Below are 19,066 nucleotides of genomic sequence, written 5' to 3'. Positions count from 1 at the left end.
CCCACGTGCCCCCCCCCCCCGACAAATGTGCAGTTACAGGGATCTCCGCTCGTGAGAACCCACTGTCCTTCTGACTTCTAGTGTGCTCAAGTGGATATTTATTGCAAGGAGAGCAGAGTAGCATAAGCTTTTATTGCACTTATGTGGCACTCCCAGTAAACCTGAACTCCAGGCACCAGACTGTACGTAGACAGGGATTTGGCTTTGCTAAGACTCCCTCCAAAGCGGTTTTCACCTGAACGAGCCATCTCTTATGCAGCCTTTTGCTGAATTTCCAGCTCTTCGGGCCGGTGTACTCAATATGCTGGGGTATCTGTCAGCAACATGGAGAATCTCGTGGTTTTTCCCAGGGACACGTGTGACTTCAGGGCGGCCGAGGAAGGGAAGGTCTGTCTGTTTTCAGCAATGTTAGTAATGGAGCGGAAGGCCGGCTGCTGCTGACGGCACTGCTGCCACTATCATGATGATTTCACTAAATTACAATAAATCGGCCACATGTGAAGTGAACAGAAAAACTGTTAGAAACTCGGAATTCTCAGGAACCGCAAAGAGAATATCTCATGTCTTGTTTTCTAGGCTCGGCTGCCAGTTATTTTCCTGAGTGGGTTTTCATTTAGTTGAAAAAGCGTCTTGTGTTTTGGTGCTTATTTCACTTTCTTTCACATAAATCCCTGGAGCCACAAGCAAATCCCTCCTCTGGCTTCCCCCAGAAGAGCTGTCCTCAGATCAGACCATGCAGACTCTGGTATCTTCCTGCCTGGCAGTTACTAGAGCGGCTTCAGAGGGAGGATTCTCCCTGGAAGTCCTTTCTACCATCCTGTTCCTAGATGGGTTTTTTGTGTAACTGACACGTAATTCACACGTGATATGATGTAAGTGATAATTCGCTATTTGCATTGTTGCAAAATGATCACAGCTGTACATCTAGTTAACGTCCTCACCACACATAGTCACACAAAAAACAATGGTTTTTTTCTTGTGATAAGAACTTTTAAGATTTATGCTCTTTTAAGATTTATGACTTTCAAATGTGTGTTGCAGGATCGTTAACTATTATAGTCCCTGCGCTGGGCGTCATGTTCTGAGGACTCTCTTTATAACTGGAACTTTCTACCCTTTGACCCTCTTCACCCCAACTCTGGCAACTACTGGTCCGATCCCTGTGTCTATGAGCTTGATTTTTTTTTTTTTTTTTTTCAGAAAATAAAAATTTCCCCACCTCATTGTGCATATCTGGGTGGCTGACATTTCCCTGCACAGTTTTCCCCCGCCCCCATTTTCCTGTGTTAATGTTATGTACCCTTCCAGGCCCTTTCAAACATCATCTGTCAATAGAGCTTTTCCTGATGTACCAAGTTAAAGGAAGGTCTTTCACTCTGAGATCTCCTTTACAGTGGTTATTAATATTTCTGTGCCATTATTCTGGCCCTTTTGGCGACTTCTCTGTTCACCGAAAGCTTCATGAGGACCGGCCATTGTGTCTTACTTCTCTATCACCTCTATTAGCCAGCACTTGGGGCCTTGCACACAGGAGGCATTCCATAACCCTTTCTTGACTTGACTTCCTGTTACGTTGAGCTTACTGTAAAGACCAGGAGTGTCTCCCACTGAGGGCACTGTTGAGGGTCTAGATGGATCTGCTGTACATCGTTCACTGAAGGCTGGTGTCCTGAGTCCCTGCCCAGCTAATGCCTGTAGCCACCCACCTCTGAGAACTAACATACATCCTGCACATTTAAAACTGGCAGAGGTGGGCCAGAGAGGGAGAACCAGGAGAAGGGGTATTTTGAGGTTGATTAAGAGAGGCAATTCCTTTTTATTGTGCAAATATTTGCTTTTGTTAGGTTGGGTAAGGATGTAAATTTAAGAATTTTGGTAATTTTGGGGTACCTGGATGGCTCAGTTGACTTTAGCTCAGGTCATGATTTCATAATTTGTGGGTTCAAGCCCCACATCAAGCTCTGTGCTGACAGCTCAGAGCCTGGAGCCTGCTTTGGATTCTGTGTCTCCCTCTCTTTGCCCCTCCTTTGCTCACACTCTCTCTCTCTCAAAAATGAAAATGTTAAAAAATAAAAGAATTTTGGTAATTTCACAGCATCAACTTTGCATTTGGCTTTCTTGCCCACAGGGGTTCCCCAGTTTTATTATGCAGTGGGATATTAGTACCACAACGTAGGCTCCACAAGGAAGACTGCATAGTGCCTGTAATAGGGAAGATCCTTAATCTATGTCTGTTGAGTGAATGGTCGAGCCTTGCTAAAGACAAAACCAGAAGCACGATAGACTCTCAGAGCCATTTTGGAACAACCACTAGTCTTCTGGTGTATCCCACGGCCTCCACACAGAACGTAACATGAAAGCCAGGTGTTGCCAGTTTGAGGTCAGATGAGGAGGGCTGGGAATGTGCACAGGCTCCACGGTAACAACGGTCATCATGGAAAGGTCTTACCCTTTGTGTCTCCTCACCTACAGCCACCCTTTCCACCACTTTTGGACCATTTCTCTTTGAACCAGCACCACTTATAACACTTTGCTCCTTAAGGGTTTTCACTGTACGGCTGAGTTGTTGGGTCGGTTTGCTTTGGTTTGATTTTGCTTTTGGGTTTTTGCCTCCTCATCCAGCGCCCCCTACAGAGATGTTTGAGGTTTAAGGTGTGGCTCCCGCGCTGGAGTCCTTGATGGCTGCTGCTTCGGGGTTTTGTTAAGCCACGAAATATATGTATCAGCTGACAGTCTCCAAAAACACGGATCAGGGGAGAAAGCTGGATGGTTCAGGGCACCTGTGTCAGAATTCCCGGTGGAAGAGGCTGTAGCTGGTGCGAATGATGCCACCAGCCGCCGGCATTTTCAGGACAAATGTGATTTGCATAAACTGAGTGTATCGGTATCTGTAATAGTAGTTCTGACCTAACGTGTTTTGGGGGTCAGGCATCTTCGCTTAGGTGCTAAGTCACCTGACAGATTCACTGTGTACTTAATTGGGTGCCATGTACTGGGGTGGGCGCTGGGGAATACAAAGATGAGTAAGACCTGTCCAGGCCTTCAGGGGCTCAAGGTATAATCAAGGAAGGGGACACAGGACAGAAAATAGTTAACAATAACAATGTGAAGAGGACACTAGTATAAATGTACACAGGGCTCTATAGACATTCACATCGCGGGCACCCAGGCGGGGGGTAAGGGGCAGGAGTGGGGAGCGGTTAAGGAAGGCTTCCACAGAACAAACTGAGGGTTGCTGGATGGGAGGTGGGGGGCAGGTTAAATGGGGGATGGGCACTGAGGAGGGCTCTTGTTGGGATGAGCACTGGGTGTCATCTGTAAGAGATGAATCACTGGGTTCTATGCCTGAAGCCAAGACCACACTATATGTTAACTAACTTGAATTTAAATAATAAATCAAAATAAATGGGGGGAGGGAAGAAGAGGATGAAGTGAGCCTGTCACTTGAAGGGTCTTAACTGACAGTACTTGTTGCTAATGAAAAAACTCAAGCTTTCAGTTAAAAACCGGTATTTTCGAAGACTTATATCTACCACCACTAGCATGACAGCCCCTCAGATCTTGAAAGACTTCCTGTGACATTGGTGGTGATGTCAATGATGGGATATTTTCACACTGGATGATTGAAGTGTGTCAATATTTGGAAGATCACCATAGTTCAGTGGACCATCGCATGATGTTGCCAGATCACACTCAAATAAAAGATCCGTGCCAAGTCAGACCAACAGATTTGAACACAACTGANTGACTTATTTCGCTCAGCATAACACCCTCAAGGTCCATCCATGTTGCTACACATGGCCAGATTTCTACTAATCTTTAAGAAATGACTTCTTGCAAAATGTTGGTGTAATACCATAGAAGAATATCCGTAAAAATTATCTGTGAAGCCTATTAAAATACTCCTGCTTTTTCCAGTTAAGGAAAAAAAGAAGGCTTCCAGATAAGTAACTCTAGACTCTCGAAGGATCCCTAGAGTTCAGGTTAGCTGAGACAGGGAAGGTGTCCTAGACAAATACACAGAGGCAAGACATAGAATGGTGAGTTCAAGGGGCAGGAAGCATTCTTCTCAATAGACCGAAGACTTCAAATGTGACCAGCAGATGAGGGAATAAGCAGGGACCAGACCTTATCAGAGGGACCCATGGGGGCCTCATTAAGGAACTCACTCCATCTGAAGGTTCCATCCCATTGTCTGGCCCATAGAAGCACTCAGCAGATATTTGTGAAGGGGCTGCAGATGGGCAGCGATGGGTGGATGGTCACCACGGAAGCAGAGGAATGGCGTGATCAGACCTTGCGCGTGTAAGCAAGTGTGGGAGCACGAGGGTCAGCTGGGTGAGGTACTCCAGGCACAAGGTGACAGTGCTGTCCTGAAGTCGGGAGGCATTCAGGTGGTGGCTCATGATGGGGGTGTCTGAAGAATACAGTGTCGGAAGCTAAAATTGGCAGGATTTTATCATGACTGAGGACAAGGGTGTGACAGTGAGAAGACAGAATAACACTCAGGTTTCATTTTAAAAAGTAATGAGAGGGGAGCCTGGGTGGCTCAGTTGGTTAAGCGTCCAACTTTGGCTTAGGTCACGATCTCACAGTTTGTGGGTTCGAGCCCCACATCAAAGCTGACAGCTCGGAACCTGGAGCCTGCTTCAGATTCTGTGTCTCCCTCTCTCTCTGTCCCTCCCCTGCTCTCTCACTCTCTCTCTTTCTCTCAAAAATAAACATTTAAAAATGTTAAAAAAAAAAAAAAAGTGAAATTTGCCATCTTTTGGTTCAGAGCCCATATTAGTGGAAAGAATTTATAATGTGACAGTGTCATTCCAGAAATGAAAGCAAAGCCTCATTTTAATTTGATCTTTTTACCCACTCTCTTGTATATAATGCAAAGATGGGCTTCATGGAAAGGGGGTTTGTCTTGCCTTGAAATTTTCAAGTAAGCAATATCCAGCAAATTCTTTCATGACATTACTCTAATGTTGGGAATGATATACTGCATTTCCCATAAAAACTGCTCTCAAATGGCAAAGTAATGGTCAGTGGCATTAATATTTTAATGCAATTTTGTTCTGTGCAAAATTAAGGCATCCACTGATCAATGGCAAATTTCACAAACACGTTCCTGCTAAATGAGCCCAACATTTAGCGAACAGATTCTTCATGGAATGTGGTGAATCAGTGAGTGTTCAATAAAGGTTTTTTTATCTTTGGCTGATAAAGTGGTTTAACTGTGATTACCAGTTAGTATACTGTCTGTGTTTTTCCCCCAAAATAGGAATAAAAACGTTTTACCATTGAGACATTCGGTTTTCACACGGTCTATCTTGTGACCTTCGGCGGCACAGAGGCGGGGGACGGGGCAGTCTTCACTGGAAGAGGTGTATTTGAGCCAAGCTGGCAGGGTGAGAATGCTCTGGAAAGGCTCCTGTGTAGGCAAGGCACTGGCTAGCCGGGGCAGGGAGGCACCGTGCCCGCTGGCACTGAGCACCTTGTTTCAGGGCCCTAGCAGCGTGCGTGACTGAAGGCTGGAGGGTGTCCGGAGAGAGAGTCTGGCTGGAAGGGCAGACCGAACATCAGTTGGGAAGCCCTTGTGTGCCTTACCCACAGGCACCGAGAAGCCATCACAAGTCTTCATGCAGGGAGGTGATCAGATGTGAGTTTTGGGAAGCAGCGTAGTTTGGAAGATGCAGGTAGCAGGGAGGCCCATCGGGAAGCCCGTGCACTGTCCAGGCCGTGGTAGCGGCTGCGGGCAGATACGGCGTAGTGAGTGAGGCCGTCAGAGTCTGTTTATTGGGGTTAAATGAAGTAACTAGTCTCCTGTGGCCCATTCGCTGCCTGGTGCGATCACTCCTGAGTTTTGACCCTTACAGTTAAGTCTTGGGTGAGTCAGGCTTATTTCTCTGGCCATGGATTCGTTGGCTTCGCACTGGGCACATCGTCCTCACCCAGGAACTACTGCCAGTTGATCCGATCTGATGGCGGGGACTGATGACTGAGCACCATTGGGGCAGATGGAAAATTTGAGCCCCAGGGTTAACCCAAGAAGAGGGCACAGAGTTCAGTTCATTTTACCGTCGCCTCGTTTAAGAAAGCCGGGGCCCTTGGAGCCTGGTAAGACAAAATGGACGCATATACTGCCCCAGACTTACTACAGGCGGTTTCAAAAGTGTGCGCAGAAATGGGTTCCTTGGAATTTGGAACTCGGTGTTGTCTGTAAACAGGAGGAGCTGACCTGATAGGGTGGCCCGTGGCATCTGCCAGGCAGCCCTGGGTGTACATCACAAAGCGAGAGAACGGATCCAGGGAACGGTCAGTGGCCGTGGTCCCAGCTGAAGGAGCCTGGTGGTCACAGACCACTGCTTAGTGTGGGCCTACGTGCTTTAGGGTTGATGCTGGCACAGCCCCCCAGGAAGCAAACCTCCCCTTTGGCCACGGAAGCATGAGAAGAGGCTGCGTTGTACAGAGTTTCAGGCTTGAGTCCACGGATGTGGGTGCAGATCCCAGATGGACCCCAGACCGTTGTGATGTCCGCAGCCTCATGCTGCCTCTCTCTGGGAGTGCTGAGCACGTAGTGGGAGCTCGGTAACACCATCATCTGCATTTCTCAAGGCCACACACGGCTGTTTGTGTGCCATGGAGCAGCATGGTATAGTGGCCTAATATGGGAAGGCTCCAGAGATAGAGCCAGCCAGCCAGACCAGGCCCTGGGGATGGCCACGTGGGTGGGCAGCTCTGGCTGGCCGCGGAGGCCCACCAAAGTTAGGTTTTCTGTCAAAGGATGGCCTTCTCTGCCCTGCGTGCTTTCCAGAACATAAGGTCAGGCTTGGGAGACACCAGATGCTTTCTACTGAGTCTAAGAAGAAGCACATGGGATTTTTGGGCTCTAGGGAGCATTAGTCACCTCCTTCAGCGGACAGTCCTGCCTTTGTCTCCTCCTGCGGTGTCTCCACCCCCGCCCACTGCACCTGCCCCACGATCTACCTTCCACATGTGAGAACAAATCGAGAAGTATCTTACACAGCCAGTTACAAGCTGACGTACGATGCCAGAAAGGAAAAACTAGAAAAGAGTGAGGGAATGAGGGACCCTGGGTGGGGCCGGACTCAGGTTGTTATTTTAAGCAAGGGAGGGTCCCGGTTAGACCTCAGGGAGGGAGGCCTGTAGTGGGTTCTGGGGACAGCTCAGAGGACACAGCCAGTGTCGGGCTGGCACGTGGGGGTGCGTGTGGACAGGAGGCTGGCCGGGGGAGGAGCTCAGACAGGGAACCGGGCCAGTGGTGGTAGTTGTTATAAGTCCTTATCCAGTGCAGACAACTCTTTTTGTAAAACTTACTGACAAATTTGCTAGAAAAATGAAATGTTAAAAACATAGGAAATAGAAGTGTAATGTTTTATTATTAGAGTCACAGAGAGTTGCTCTTACCAGGTTCCCGTAGACGTTTCTAAACGGGAGCTTGCGTTCCTTTCCTGCCTGCGGCACGGAAGCACGCACGGAGCGGTGCTGGGGAGCCCTTGTCAGGGCTCGGCTGTGAGCAGGAGGGGAGCNCTGGACAGTCACATTGGAAAAGGTAGAAAGTGGTTGATTCTGGATATATGTTTAAGGTGGAGCCCACAGAATTTCCTGGTGGGTCGGGTGAGGGCGGGAAAGGGAGAGAGAAGTCAAGGGTGACTTTGGGTTTCTGCTGGGAAGACACACAAAAGATACATTCCTGTCAGCAGGGACTGAGGTCCTGTCAGAGGGGACCGGGGTGGTGTCAGTGGGGACCGAGGTGTTGTCAGTGGGGACCAGGGTGGACCGGGGTGGTGTCAATGGGGACCGAGGTGTTAGCGGGGATCAGGATCCTGTCAGGGGGGACCAGGATCCTGTCAGGGGGGACCGGGGTCCTGTCAGGGGGGACTGGAGTCCTGTTGGGGAGGGCTGGGGTGCTGTCGGGGGGGACCGGGGTCCTGTCAGCGGGGACCGGGATCCTGTCAGCGGGGACCGGGGTGCTATCAGGGGGGACCAGCACCCTGTCACAGGGGACCGGGGTCCTGTCAGCGGGGACCAGGGTCCTGTCAGCGGAGACCGGGGTGCTGTCAGGGGGGACCGGGTCCTGTCAGCGGAGACCGGGGTGCTGTCAGGGGGGACCGGGGTCCTGTCGGCAGGGACCGGGGTCCTGTCGGGGGAGACCGGGGTCTTGTCAGGGGGGACCGGGTCCTGCCGGGGGGGACCGGGTCCTGTCAGCGGAGACTGGGACGGCTCCAGCCTGGACGGAAGAGGCCAGGGGCTCAGGAGTTCCATTTTGTTTACATTGAATTGACTTTGTGTAGATGTGATCAGGTGAGGCAGGTGTGAACGTGATGTTACATAAAGAGCTGTGACTAGAAGGGGAGCCTCGGGCTCCAGAGAAACCTCATCCTTGAGGGCGAGATCACTGTGTTGGAAAGCGCCCAAGGAAGTCAGTTTGAGCACCTCCCTCCAAGATCCCGTTCTGACATAATTCTCCCTCCTTGGAAGTGATTCCTTTTTTTTTCCCTCCCTGGTCACAAGTAAGAGAAGAGTCTCCTACCTTCAGAGACACCAAATTTGGTTGGCCTTTCATCCCACGGCGCAGCTGCAGGGCTGGTCAGGAGTGAAGAGCGTCTGGGTGGCCAGTCCGCCCCTCCCTCGGGGTCAGGGGGGATCCGCCTTCTCTGATTGCTGGTGGTGATGGATTTTACCGCCCGACCTTAGCTCCACCAAACAACAGCTCGGAGGGGCAGAGAGGAGGGAAGATCCGCAACACTCAGCCACTTGCTGTGCTGAAGGCCGGAGGCAGCCTAATGTGAAACGTCAGGATCTTGCCTCCCTGGGTCCTTGTTCCCAGTTGACCTTTTTAGTTTCTTTCTGAGAACAACCAACTAACGATCCCTCAGGGCTGAAAGATTACCTGCGTTGGGTGGAGAACTAACCTGCTAGTCACATCAGCGTCAACTGGTATCTTCTATGTGAGCTACTAACTTGACCTCTTCCTCCCTCCAATTGAAAGATCGCTGCGTTTTTGGATTATAAACCTATCTCTTGCCTTGTTCCTTCAGGAATTTTTAATTTCTTTGGTTTCATTTTTAAGAAGGAACCTATAATTTCTACAACACTAAATAAAATGGTACTACCTTCAAAAAAAATTGGTGAATAAAAAGTGAGGTGTAAAAGTGCATTGAGGTCATGAGTCCAGCCAGTTCTTTATACTAAACATAAAATATGCATGCGCTCACCACACAACAGACACTGGACGGTAATGCATTAAAATTTTACACGTGATTATTTGCATAGAGAGACTGTTAGTAGTGTCTTTTCTCTTGCACTTTTTGGTGTGTAATAAAAACGCATTGCTGAGGGGCGCCTGGGTGGCTCAGTTGGTTGAGTGTCCAACTTCGGCTCAGGTCATGATCTCGCAGTTCGCGGGTTCGAGCCCCGCGTCAGGCTCTGTGGTGACAGCTCAGAGCCTGGAGCCTGATTTGGATTCTGTGTCTTCCTCTCTCTCTGCCCTTCCCCAGCTCATACTGTCTGTCTGTCTGTCTCTGTCTCTTTCTTTCTCAAGAATAAGTAAATATTAAAAAAAAATTTTTTTAAACATGTGTTGCTTAAACAATCAGCAGTAACAATAACCATTTGTTAAAGAAAATGAGCATCACAGCCACGTGACCCTCTTCTCTCCCCTNGCGAGGAGCGCCGGAAGCAGCTAAGGGACCAGTACTGCTTTGAATGTGACTGCATCCGATGCCAGACCCAGGACAAGGTAGGTGGTCTGGAGCATCTCCTGAGAAATACCCCTGTGATCTTTCAGAGAACTCTGCTTTTATTTTGTGAATCCAGGACTCAGTGCAGAGGGGGAAACTAAAGAGATGCATTGTGCTGCGTGTATTTTATCCCCCATGAAGCGGTAAGAGAGGTTCACTCTCTGGTAAGGACCTACAGAGCTCAGGCTCTAGAGGGCATGGAGGCATCAAACGTGTCATTAGGTCACAGGCCGGAGCGCCATTAGAGCACACGAGAGGGTTAGGTCACCTTACGACCGGTAGCAGCCACTGCTCGGTAATCAACGTACCACGTTGTATCTAGTTTTTTATTTCCTCAAGTGTGTTCTGTAAGGCTTTTTGCTGTAGCACCTTATCAGACAGAGATCACTTCTGCAGCAGCTTTCCTCTCTGAGAAAGGAAGGAGGCCAGAGTAAGTGCCAGAAACATAGTGAATGAACTTTTCTCCTGTTTCTCATGCACTTCCCTCACATCAGACCTACCTGCTTTCGTTTCCACACAGTCGAGTTACCCGATTAAATCTGACTCTGGTAGAATGTTCTGCATCTGTTGGAATTCTTTTGTAATCCTGATGTCGTTTAACCCAATAATCGTCAATTAGGAGCTGGCACTCAGAGCGTTCAGAGATCTGCCTGTGGGAAGGGACGAAGCAGAAGGTGGCAGAACCGAGACTCGAAGCCACGTTGTTCGACTAAACCTAGTGTTCCTTCCGCTGTACCGCGGCCACGTGTGGTCCCTGGTGGCAGCCTGGGTGCAGAGAGGTCCCTGAGCTCCTTCTCATGATGCAGGAGTCCGTGAACACGATTCGTTTTTCATTAAAAATAACTTTTAGAAACAAATGAGCCACATGGGAAAGGTTAGAACAAGATTCATTGCCCTGCAGTGTTAGCCTTCTGCCACAGCCCAGAGCGCTGGAGTTTGAGGGGGTCCCGGGGGGTGCCTCCCCAGACCGGACCCTAACCTGCAACGGCCCGAGCAGCCTCCCCTCCCGCCAGCACTCTGGGATGGGAAGTCTTGGACTTAGTATCTTCTCCATGCCATCTGCCTTGTAGACCCCGCAAACAATTTCTTGAATAAGTACTTGTTTTTTATTAAAAGTGGGGTCATGGTCACTTCTGGGTTTTTGTTCCAGTTGAAACCTGGGTAGAATAGTATATTGGGGGAAGGTTGAGCTTCAGAGAGCAGGTAACCCAACTAACCGGACTGGCTTTGGTAGGTGTGGCATGGTTGTTTCTGGAATTCTGGAGAAACAGCCTAAGACGGGGGTGGGGCACTCATAGCCCTCATCGCAGACCCAGAATCCTTCCGTCCTCCTCCTCAGCCACCCCTACATGTGCCTACTGTCCTCATGGGGGGACTGGTACCCTCGACGCTGAGTCAGTATCTCCAGCCTCTGGACACAGAAAAAAAGGCGGAGAAACAAAGGGAAAGTCACCTGGGGGTTTCCGCCTGCATTTTATTGTTCAGGACGGTGTCGTATGGTCACCTTTAGCCGTAAAAGAGGTGAGGGAACCACATTTTAGGTTTTCAACCTTCAGCCTAGAGGAGACAAGGGAGAGGAAGATTGGAATGGCTTTCAGGTGGCTGACTTAGTGTCCACTGTATTCATTGAGACCATTTTCTTCCCACTTTTGAGCCAAAAGTGTGTTTAGTATTGTGTTAGGGATCTCCGGAGAAGGCACACCGACGGGGGTTGTGTGAAAAGGAGCTGGGGGGTGGGGGTGGACATTTATGAGAAGGATTTGGTGCATGTGACTGTGGAGGCTGACAGGCCCCACGACCTGCAGTCGGTACGTGGCAGACTGGGAGAGCTAACGGCGAAGCTCCAGGCCTCAGGCTCCAGGAAGAGCCAGACTCCCATTTGAGTCCAACGGCAGGGAAAGAAGAGTGTCCCAGCTCAAAGGCAGTTGAGCAGCAAGAGTTCCCTACTACTTACAGTAGGGTTAGCTTTTGTTCTAGGCAGGCCTTCAACTGATTGGGTAAGACCCACCCACCATAACAGCTAATACACTGGGGGAAAGCAGTCTACTGGTTCAAGTGTTCAACCCGTCCCACAGCAGCCTCACACACACACCCAGAGTAACGCTTAATGAAATATCTGGCACCCTGTAGCCCAGTCAAATTGACACGCAACATTTACTGTCACAAATACTGTGCTAGAGAGAGGGCAGATGGTAAAATGGAAAACGTACTTGCTCGTTCTTCTGGATTCTATTCCATTCTGTCTCTGACACACTGGGTGGCCTTGGGCAAGTCATTCAATCTCTCTGATTTATTCCATCCTCTGTAGTCAAATCTCAGTATAGTAGTCCTCTGACTCCTAATCTCATTTCCCGAATGAGCACTGTGTGGAGCATCTTTTCATATACGTGTCAGCCATCAGTGTCTCCTCACACATCAGTATCTCCTGTCAGCATGGCTGGAATCAAAAAGGCAAGAAATAACAAGTGCTGATGAGGTTGTAGAAAAGGGAACCCTCGTGCACTGCTGGTGGGAATGTAAACTGGTGCAGCCACTGTGGAAAACAGTATGGAGGTTCCTCAAAAGAAGAAAAATAAGGGGCACCTGGGTGGCTCACTTGGTTAAGTGTCCAACTCTTGATTTTAGCTCAGGTTATGATCCTGGGGTCGTGAGATCAAGCCCCACATCAGGCTCCGTGCTGGGCAGAAGCCTGCTTGGGGTTCTCTCTCTCTGCCCCTCTCCCTCTCACACATGCCAGTGTGTGTGTGCTCTCTCTCTCGCTGTCTCTCTTTCTCACTGTCTCTCTTTCTCTCTAAATAAATAAATAAATAAATAACCTTACAAAATAGAACAACCACATGATCCAGCAACTCCACTTCTGGGTATTTAAAGGAAATGAAAACACTAACTTGAAAAGTTACTTGCACCCTCATTTGCAGCATCATTTACAATAGCCAAGACATGGAAATGACTTTGAGTGTCCACTGACAGATGAATGGATAAAGAAAATATGGTGTGTGCGTGTGCCTGTGTGTGTGTATAGTAGAATATTATTTAGCCATTGAAAACAAGGGAATCTTGCCATTTGCAATAACATGGATGGACCTTGGCGGCGTGATGCTAATGGGAATAAGTCAGAGAAAGGCAAACATGATATGTAACACAAGAGAATTAAACTGGATGGTCGCAAAGCCCCTGCTCTGTTATCTCTGTTTTGCTGAAATATTTCCCAGTAGAAATAGATGAGAATATAAACTTGATTTCAATTAGCTCATCAGCTATATTTCTGGTTTCTATTTATCTGAGAATTTTGTTCTGTTTAGTAATATAAACGTCCCTCCTGAAATCTCTGAATTGGTGATTTGCTTTGAAAAAATAAGACACAGGTAATCCAGCTTAGTGCATTCCCCAAAGATTATACATTCAAAACTGCTTCGGTCAAAATTCAATTTACTTCAGTTCCTAGATTCAGAGTGTTCAAGATTATTTTTCTGCTTTTCTTGGAACCTAAGAAATTCGTCTCAACAGGTTTCCGTGCCGAGCGGTACTTATTACGGTGCCACATCTGCGCGTTCCTGGCCTCACACAGTTTCATGTTTCAGGAAGCAGGAGGCCTTTAATAGCGGGTGTGATTTGCGTGTTGGAGTTTGCTGTCACTTATAATCATCAGCAGCTCAATTTCTGGAAGGAATAAAACGTACCTTGAGAGAGGTATTGGAATGACTCGGCCTCTCCTGTGGCTTGCCCAGGTCAGAATGCTCGGCAATGAAAGCGGAATAGACCAAGTGGGGTGGGTTGTTCCCGGGGTCTTGTGGGTGGCACGTAGCTTGCTTCCTGGGATGTCCCGGGCTCTGTTGCGACAAAGCTATATTCACTGGCCACGTCACCCTTTCCTTCCTAACGCCTGTTATGGCTGATCCTTCTTCTAAAACACAGTGTCTGTCACTATACTCACAACGTGGGTGCATCACTCCTCCATGATAGAAATAGCCCCTAACTGGTCACATGGCCTCAGTGTCCTTGTTCACCTAGGCTGCGCCTTGTGACACAACCAGTTTTCTGAGCAACTGCTGTTTCCATGTCATTGCTTTGCTCAGATTTTTTAAAAGCATTTACCATCATCTTTAACGTTCAGGATAAATGTGAGACTCAGCTCGGCATTTGGTGTCCTACGACGTGATGATCCAACATCCAACCTTCTTTTTCCCCTTCCTTTCTCTTTCCCTAACTCGTTCTGTCTGATCGCATCCTTTCACCACTCAGAAGCCTGCAACGTGGCTTTCAGGCACGTACCCACACACATCTATTTATATATAAACATAAATATTCAAATATGGGTAGATGTGTACGTAGGCTCTAACGGCTGTAAGTCTTCTACTGATTTGTGAAATAAGAGTGACAGGAAATAAGAGGAAAGCAAGTCAGTGCCCAAAGGGCATTCCATATGATCCTATAAAGTGATTGGAAATAAATCACAGATTAAATTTCCCAGCAGCCAAAGCTGAATGACTAATTTCAGAATTCACAGTAGCTGTGGGGTTGGGCACACACATGTTGCTCAGCCGAAGCACTTTTTTCTGGCGCCGAAGCCAGAGCCACTCCAGAGGGTCCCACAAGATTCAGTGGTCAACATCCTATCAGAGTTCCATGATTATTTAAAGAGTGGATTTTTATATTCTTCAGTGCGGCTGATAGGCATCATTTCAAATTGTCACGTAATACAAGAAGTAACAAGAAGGATTAAAACTCACACACTCTTGTTTCCCGTCTCTCTGATGGTTTGTTTCATCCCAAGAATAAAGTTTAGACTACACGAAGGAAAGCAAGGATTGCGTATCCTTAGGTGATCCTTCTTTAATGGTATTTCTTGCAGTCTTTTTGGCTCGTCATTGTGCTTGTTATTAAAGTGATTCGTGCATATAGTTTGAAAAGGCACAGTACTAGTACCTGGTTCAGAACACCAGTACGCTTTCCCTCTCATGTTCCCGCCATGTCCGACTCCCGAGATAGCCCCTTTTGGCTTCTGGGATTTAGTCCATGTTTCTAAATTAGAGCTCCATTAAATCACCTCCCAGATGTTGTTTGCTGTTCAGTTCGTTTAATGACTGTTTTTTTTTTTATTCTTAGGATTTCATATTTGCTTTTCTCCCCCCATATCTCCCAGTTTATGTTTTATTTCTGTTTCTGCTTTCATACTTTCCTATTCACTTCTACTGAGTACTACTCCGTTACTTATTTGAGCATCTTAATCACACCCAATGAGTCGTGGTCAGTGAGTGCCAGGCCTATGTACTGGAATGAAGTCATGTTCAGGTTGTTGATTTTTGTCAGTTATCATCCTTAGCTTTGCATTTCACTAAGTGGCTTGGAATTTTATAATGCAGGCTTGTGTTTGAGGGAAAGTATTTTGGTTTTGTTCCTTTCTCTTCTTCTGTGCTCAGCTTCTCTGTCTTCCAGCCTTGAACTTGCTCATTCCCTCTGCCTGCTAACCTTGCACTTGCCTACCCCAGACGAGGGGGTCTGTAATCACCACAGTGATATTGAGGCTACCGCAGATCTGGTTACTTAGGTGATGGGTGACAGAAAGACTGGCTGTGTCTTCTGACCTTCCCAGGCCCAGAGCTTCGTGACCACATTTAGCTTAAGAGAACAGGTCACCAGCCCTGTGTCTTCAACCTCGTCCCCTGGCTCTAAGCCTTAAAGCTGACTCTACTCACCTTTCTTTTTCTTTTCTTTCTTTCTTTTTTTAATGTTTTATTTATTTTGAGAAAGAGTGCATGCAAGCAGGAGAAGAGCAGAGAGGGGGGGAGAGAGAATCCCAAGCAGGCTCCATGGCGCTGTAAGCACAGAGCCTGATGCAGGGTTTGAACTCACCATCTGTGAGACCATGACCTCAGCCAAAATCAAGAGTCAGACTCTTAACCAGCTGAGCCACCCAGGTGCCCCTCTACTCACCCTTCTTACGGGAAGCATTTCTGTTCCCTTTTTGCCAGCGGTAGCCTGCCTTCCAGACCCGAGGCCCTCGCTCCAGCTTGGTGTATTCCTTTGCGTTTCTGTTTTCCTTTGGGTCCAGGGAGATGTTTATCTTGTTTTTGAATTAGTAAAGCTATTTTTGGTTTCTCTTTTTTTACTTACTATTACTAGGATTTGGGCTAGAGGGGAGCACGCCAAACTCTGACCTGACAGCATCTCCACTGGACGTCTACAGTTTGCTTTTCAAGTACATAGGTACGAATTCAGGTCTTTGGAGGCAAAGAAAACGTGAGGATACACAACGATCTAATTCTCCTGAGGGTTTCCAAGCATGTGTGCACCTTGTACCCAACCCCAGCCTGTCTATTCAGGAGGGATCTAGATCTTTTATCACAGCACCCTCTGAGGAGAGACACGTGAGCAGAGCCAGGCTGAAAGATGTATCCCCTCTGAAAACAGTTTAATAAGTGGCTCCATGCAGGGAGAAGCCCCAAGAAGCTTCTCATCCCTCAGTGCTACAGTGCTAAGCTCAAATCCTCTCATTTTCTTCTGCCGACACAAAGCACTGTGAATTTTTGTCCTTGGTAAATATTTCAGCCCCTCTTTTTTTTTTTTTTTACAAATAGTTTATTGTCAAATTAGTTTCCACATAACACTCAGTGCTCATCCCCACAAGTGCCCTCCTCCGTGCCCATCCCCCCCTCCCCCCCACATCCATCAGTCCTCAGTTTATGTCAGCATTCAAGAGTCTCTCATGGTTTGCCTCTCTCCCTTTCCCCCACCATTTCCGCCCTTCTTCTCCCCCTTGTTCCTCCGTCAAGTTCCTCCTAATCCTCCTATACGTGCAAACATATGATATTTGTCCTTCTCTGCCTGACTTATTTCGCTCAGCATAACACCCTCAAGGTCCATCCATGTTGCTACACATGGCCAGATTTCATTGTTTCTCATTGCCATGTAGTATTCCATGGTATAGATAAACCACATCTTCTTGATCCATTCATCTGTTGATGGACACTTAGGCTCTTTCCATGTTTTAGCTATTGTGGAGAGTGCTGCTATGAACATTGGGGTACATGTGCTCCTATGCATCAGCATTTCTGTATCCCTTGGGTAAATTCCTAGCAGTGCTATTGCTGGGTCATAGGGGAGTTCTATTGTTAGTTTCCTGAGGAACCTCCACACTGTTTTCCAGAGGTCAGCCCCTCTTTGAAGAGTGTCTTCTGTAGCGTGGAATTCCCTTTCTTTGGTCCCTTCTGAGGCCCTCCACTACACGTGTGCATCATAGAGCCCCGAAGTGGCCTGACGTCCTCCCCAGAGCACCTTCCGTGGGCGCTGCTCCCCAGCGAGGCTGTGACCAAGCTGTGATGACCGGGCACAAGAGGCAGGAGTGAGGTGAGGGGGGAACAGGGACCATCCCAAGAAGCAGTAAAGGGAATGTTGGAATGAAAGCCTTAGTCAAAGGAAATGAGAGTTCTCTGCCCAAGAAAAGTTTATGGTAACTTGAGTCTATCGCAAATATGAGCAATTACTAAAAGGTCATTACTTAAACCAAGATTTTTGCCTGCTGCCTTCTTCTATTTTGCTAAATTAATTGTAAGGAGAAATGCCTTGTGGTACGACCGTGAGCTCACCGGCTCTGAGTTGTTTTCCTTCGCAAGTTTTAACAGCCTAAGCAGAAGTGCTCTTGTGTCTCTCGTGTTTTCATCGTAACGGAATTCCATGATCTTCGGGAAGATTTGGAAGGAGATTGAAGAACTCTGTGTGTGTGTGTGTGTGTGTGTGTGTGTGTCTGTGTGTGTGTGTGTGTCTGTGTGTGTGTGTGTCTGTGTGTGTGTCAGAGACAGAGACGGAGGTTTTAAGTGGCCAGAGCCCAGCAGAACCACCTGCTTCCGCAGACACCGGGAGAAAGGCTCTCCTGGAGTTAGCAGCATGCTGGCTGCCGTTAATGTTCAGAGAGGAAAGGAGTTTATTGACTTGACGACCACATAATCCCAGCTGCAAGGCTACCCTGAAGTCAGGGAGAGGCCGCTGGGCTTGGCACCATGGGCTCTGAGGTTGGCCCCGGGGAACTGAACAACGTAGCTATTGTGTCTCCTCAGACTATGCCGCCAGCCACAGCACAGGACGTCGCACCTCAGCCCTGCCTTCTCCCCGGAGAGTGGGCAGCTGTGTCCCCGAGCCACTTCACAAGGCTCCAGTTTGTCTAGAGTCCACCCCAGGGTTGAGGAGAGGGGTGGCCCTACAGATTGTGGTGGCATGCATTCTCTCCCATAGCCCTCCCAGTTCTGGCACAGAAATGCTTCTCTTCTGGATTTGGGTCTTACGAGAAGCCCTGGCTTGGGGAACAGATTGGAGGGACGGCAGCTGTCGTGACACACAGGCGTGTGTCCGTGTGCACCAGGCACAGTCGCGACCCCACACGCGGCACACGCTGTTGAAGAAGTGCTGTAGGAGGGACCCTTCTCAGGGAACATTCTACACTGTAATGCCTGGGGCCACTTCCCGTGTGCTGGGTGCTGCCTCCTCTCACTTAGTCTCCATGACTTTAGGAGGGTGGTGGTCGCTCCTTTTCCCATTTTTGCAGATGAGGTGGACGCTTTCAGCTGCCGAGGCTCTGTATTCCTAACCTCTCCTCCACTCACTGTCTCTATAATTTTATGAATAACAAATATACTTCTATCGTTTTTAAGTTCAGGTATTTCCACTCAGTAAAATTCACTCTTTTTAGCATACAGTGATGTGAGTTTTGACACACGCAAACCGTCTGCAGCCACCATCACTAAGATGTGAAACAGCCCCACCCCTCACCACATTCCCTTTCTAGCCCACGCCTACCCCCACTTCCAGCCCTCTAATCTCAGTGTTTGGTACCTTTTTATTGCCAAATAGTATTCTATTATGTGGCTATTCCCCAGGCTATCCATTCATCACTTGAAGGACATTTGGTTCTTTTCCAGTTGGTGTGGTTATCAGTAAAGCCACTGTAAATATTCACACACAGGTTATTGTGGGAAAATGAACTTTCATTTCCTCTGTGTAAATACCCAGGAGTAAGCTTGTTGGCTTGCATGGTCAATGTATGTTTAACTTTATAAGAAACTGCCAGACTGTTTTCCAATGTATTATTTTGAATTCCCACAGGCAATGAGGCAGCATTTGTTACTTCACTTGCTGTCACTTGAGTTTTTGTCAGTTTTTCTTCTGTTGTGATCATTCCAATAGAGTGTAGTGATGCCAAAAAAAAAATGCTGTTGGTATTTTGATGGGGATTGCATTAAATCTGTAGATTGCTTTGGGTAGTATCGACATTTTAACATTATTTATTCTTCTGATCCATGAGCATGGTATACCTTTTC

The 19,066-nt window shown here is 47.9% G+C and overlaps 1 protein-coding gene across 1 annotated transcript in view; it reads left to right on the top strand.

The window, feature by feature from the left end:
* The window catches only part of SMYD3 (SET and MYND domain containing 3), a 696,975-nt gene that overhangs the window by 545,240 nt on the left and 132,669 nt on the right, over positions 1-19,066 (top strand). Inside the window, exons 8-9 of the mRNA XM_077779902.1 lie at positions 5,243-5,254; positions 9,653-9,754. Coding sequence (XP_077636028.1) covers positions 5,243-5,254; positions 9,653-9,754 — 114 coding nt within the window. The remainder of the gene's footprint in view (positions 1-5,242; positions 5,255-9,652; positions 9,755-19,066) is intronic.

The sequence above is a fragment of the Crocuta crocuta genome, unplaced genomic scaffold, assembly GCF_008692635.1.
Source record: "Crocuta crocuta isolate KB4526 unplaced genomic scaffold, BGI_CrCroc_1.0 scaffold322, whole genome shotgun sequence".
Lineage (NCBI taxonomy): Eukaryota > Metazoa > Chordata > Mammalia > Carnivora > Hyaenidae > Crocuta > Crocuta crocuta.
This window is presented reverse-complemented; position numbering and strand designations above follow the sequence as displayed.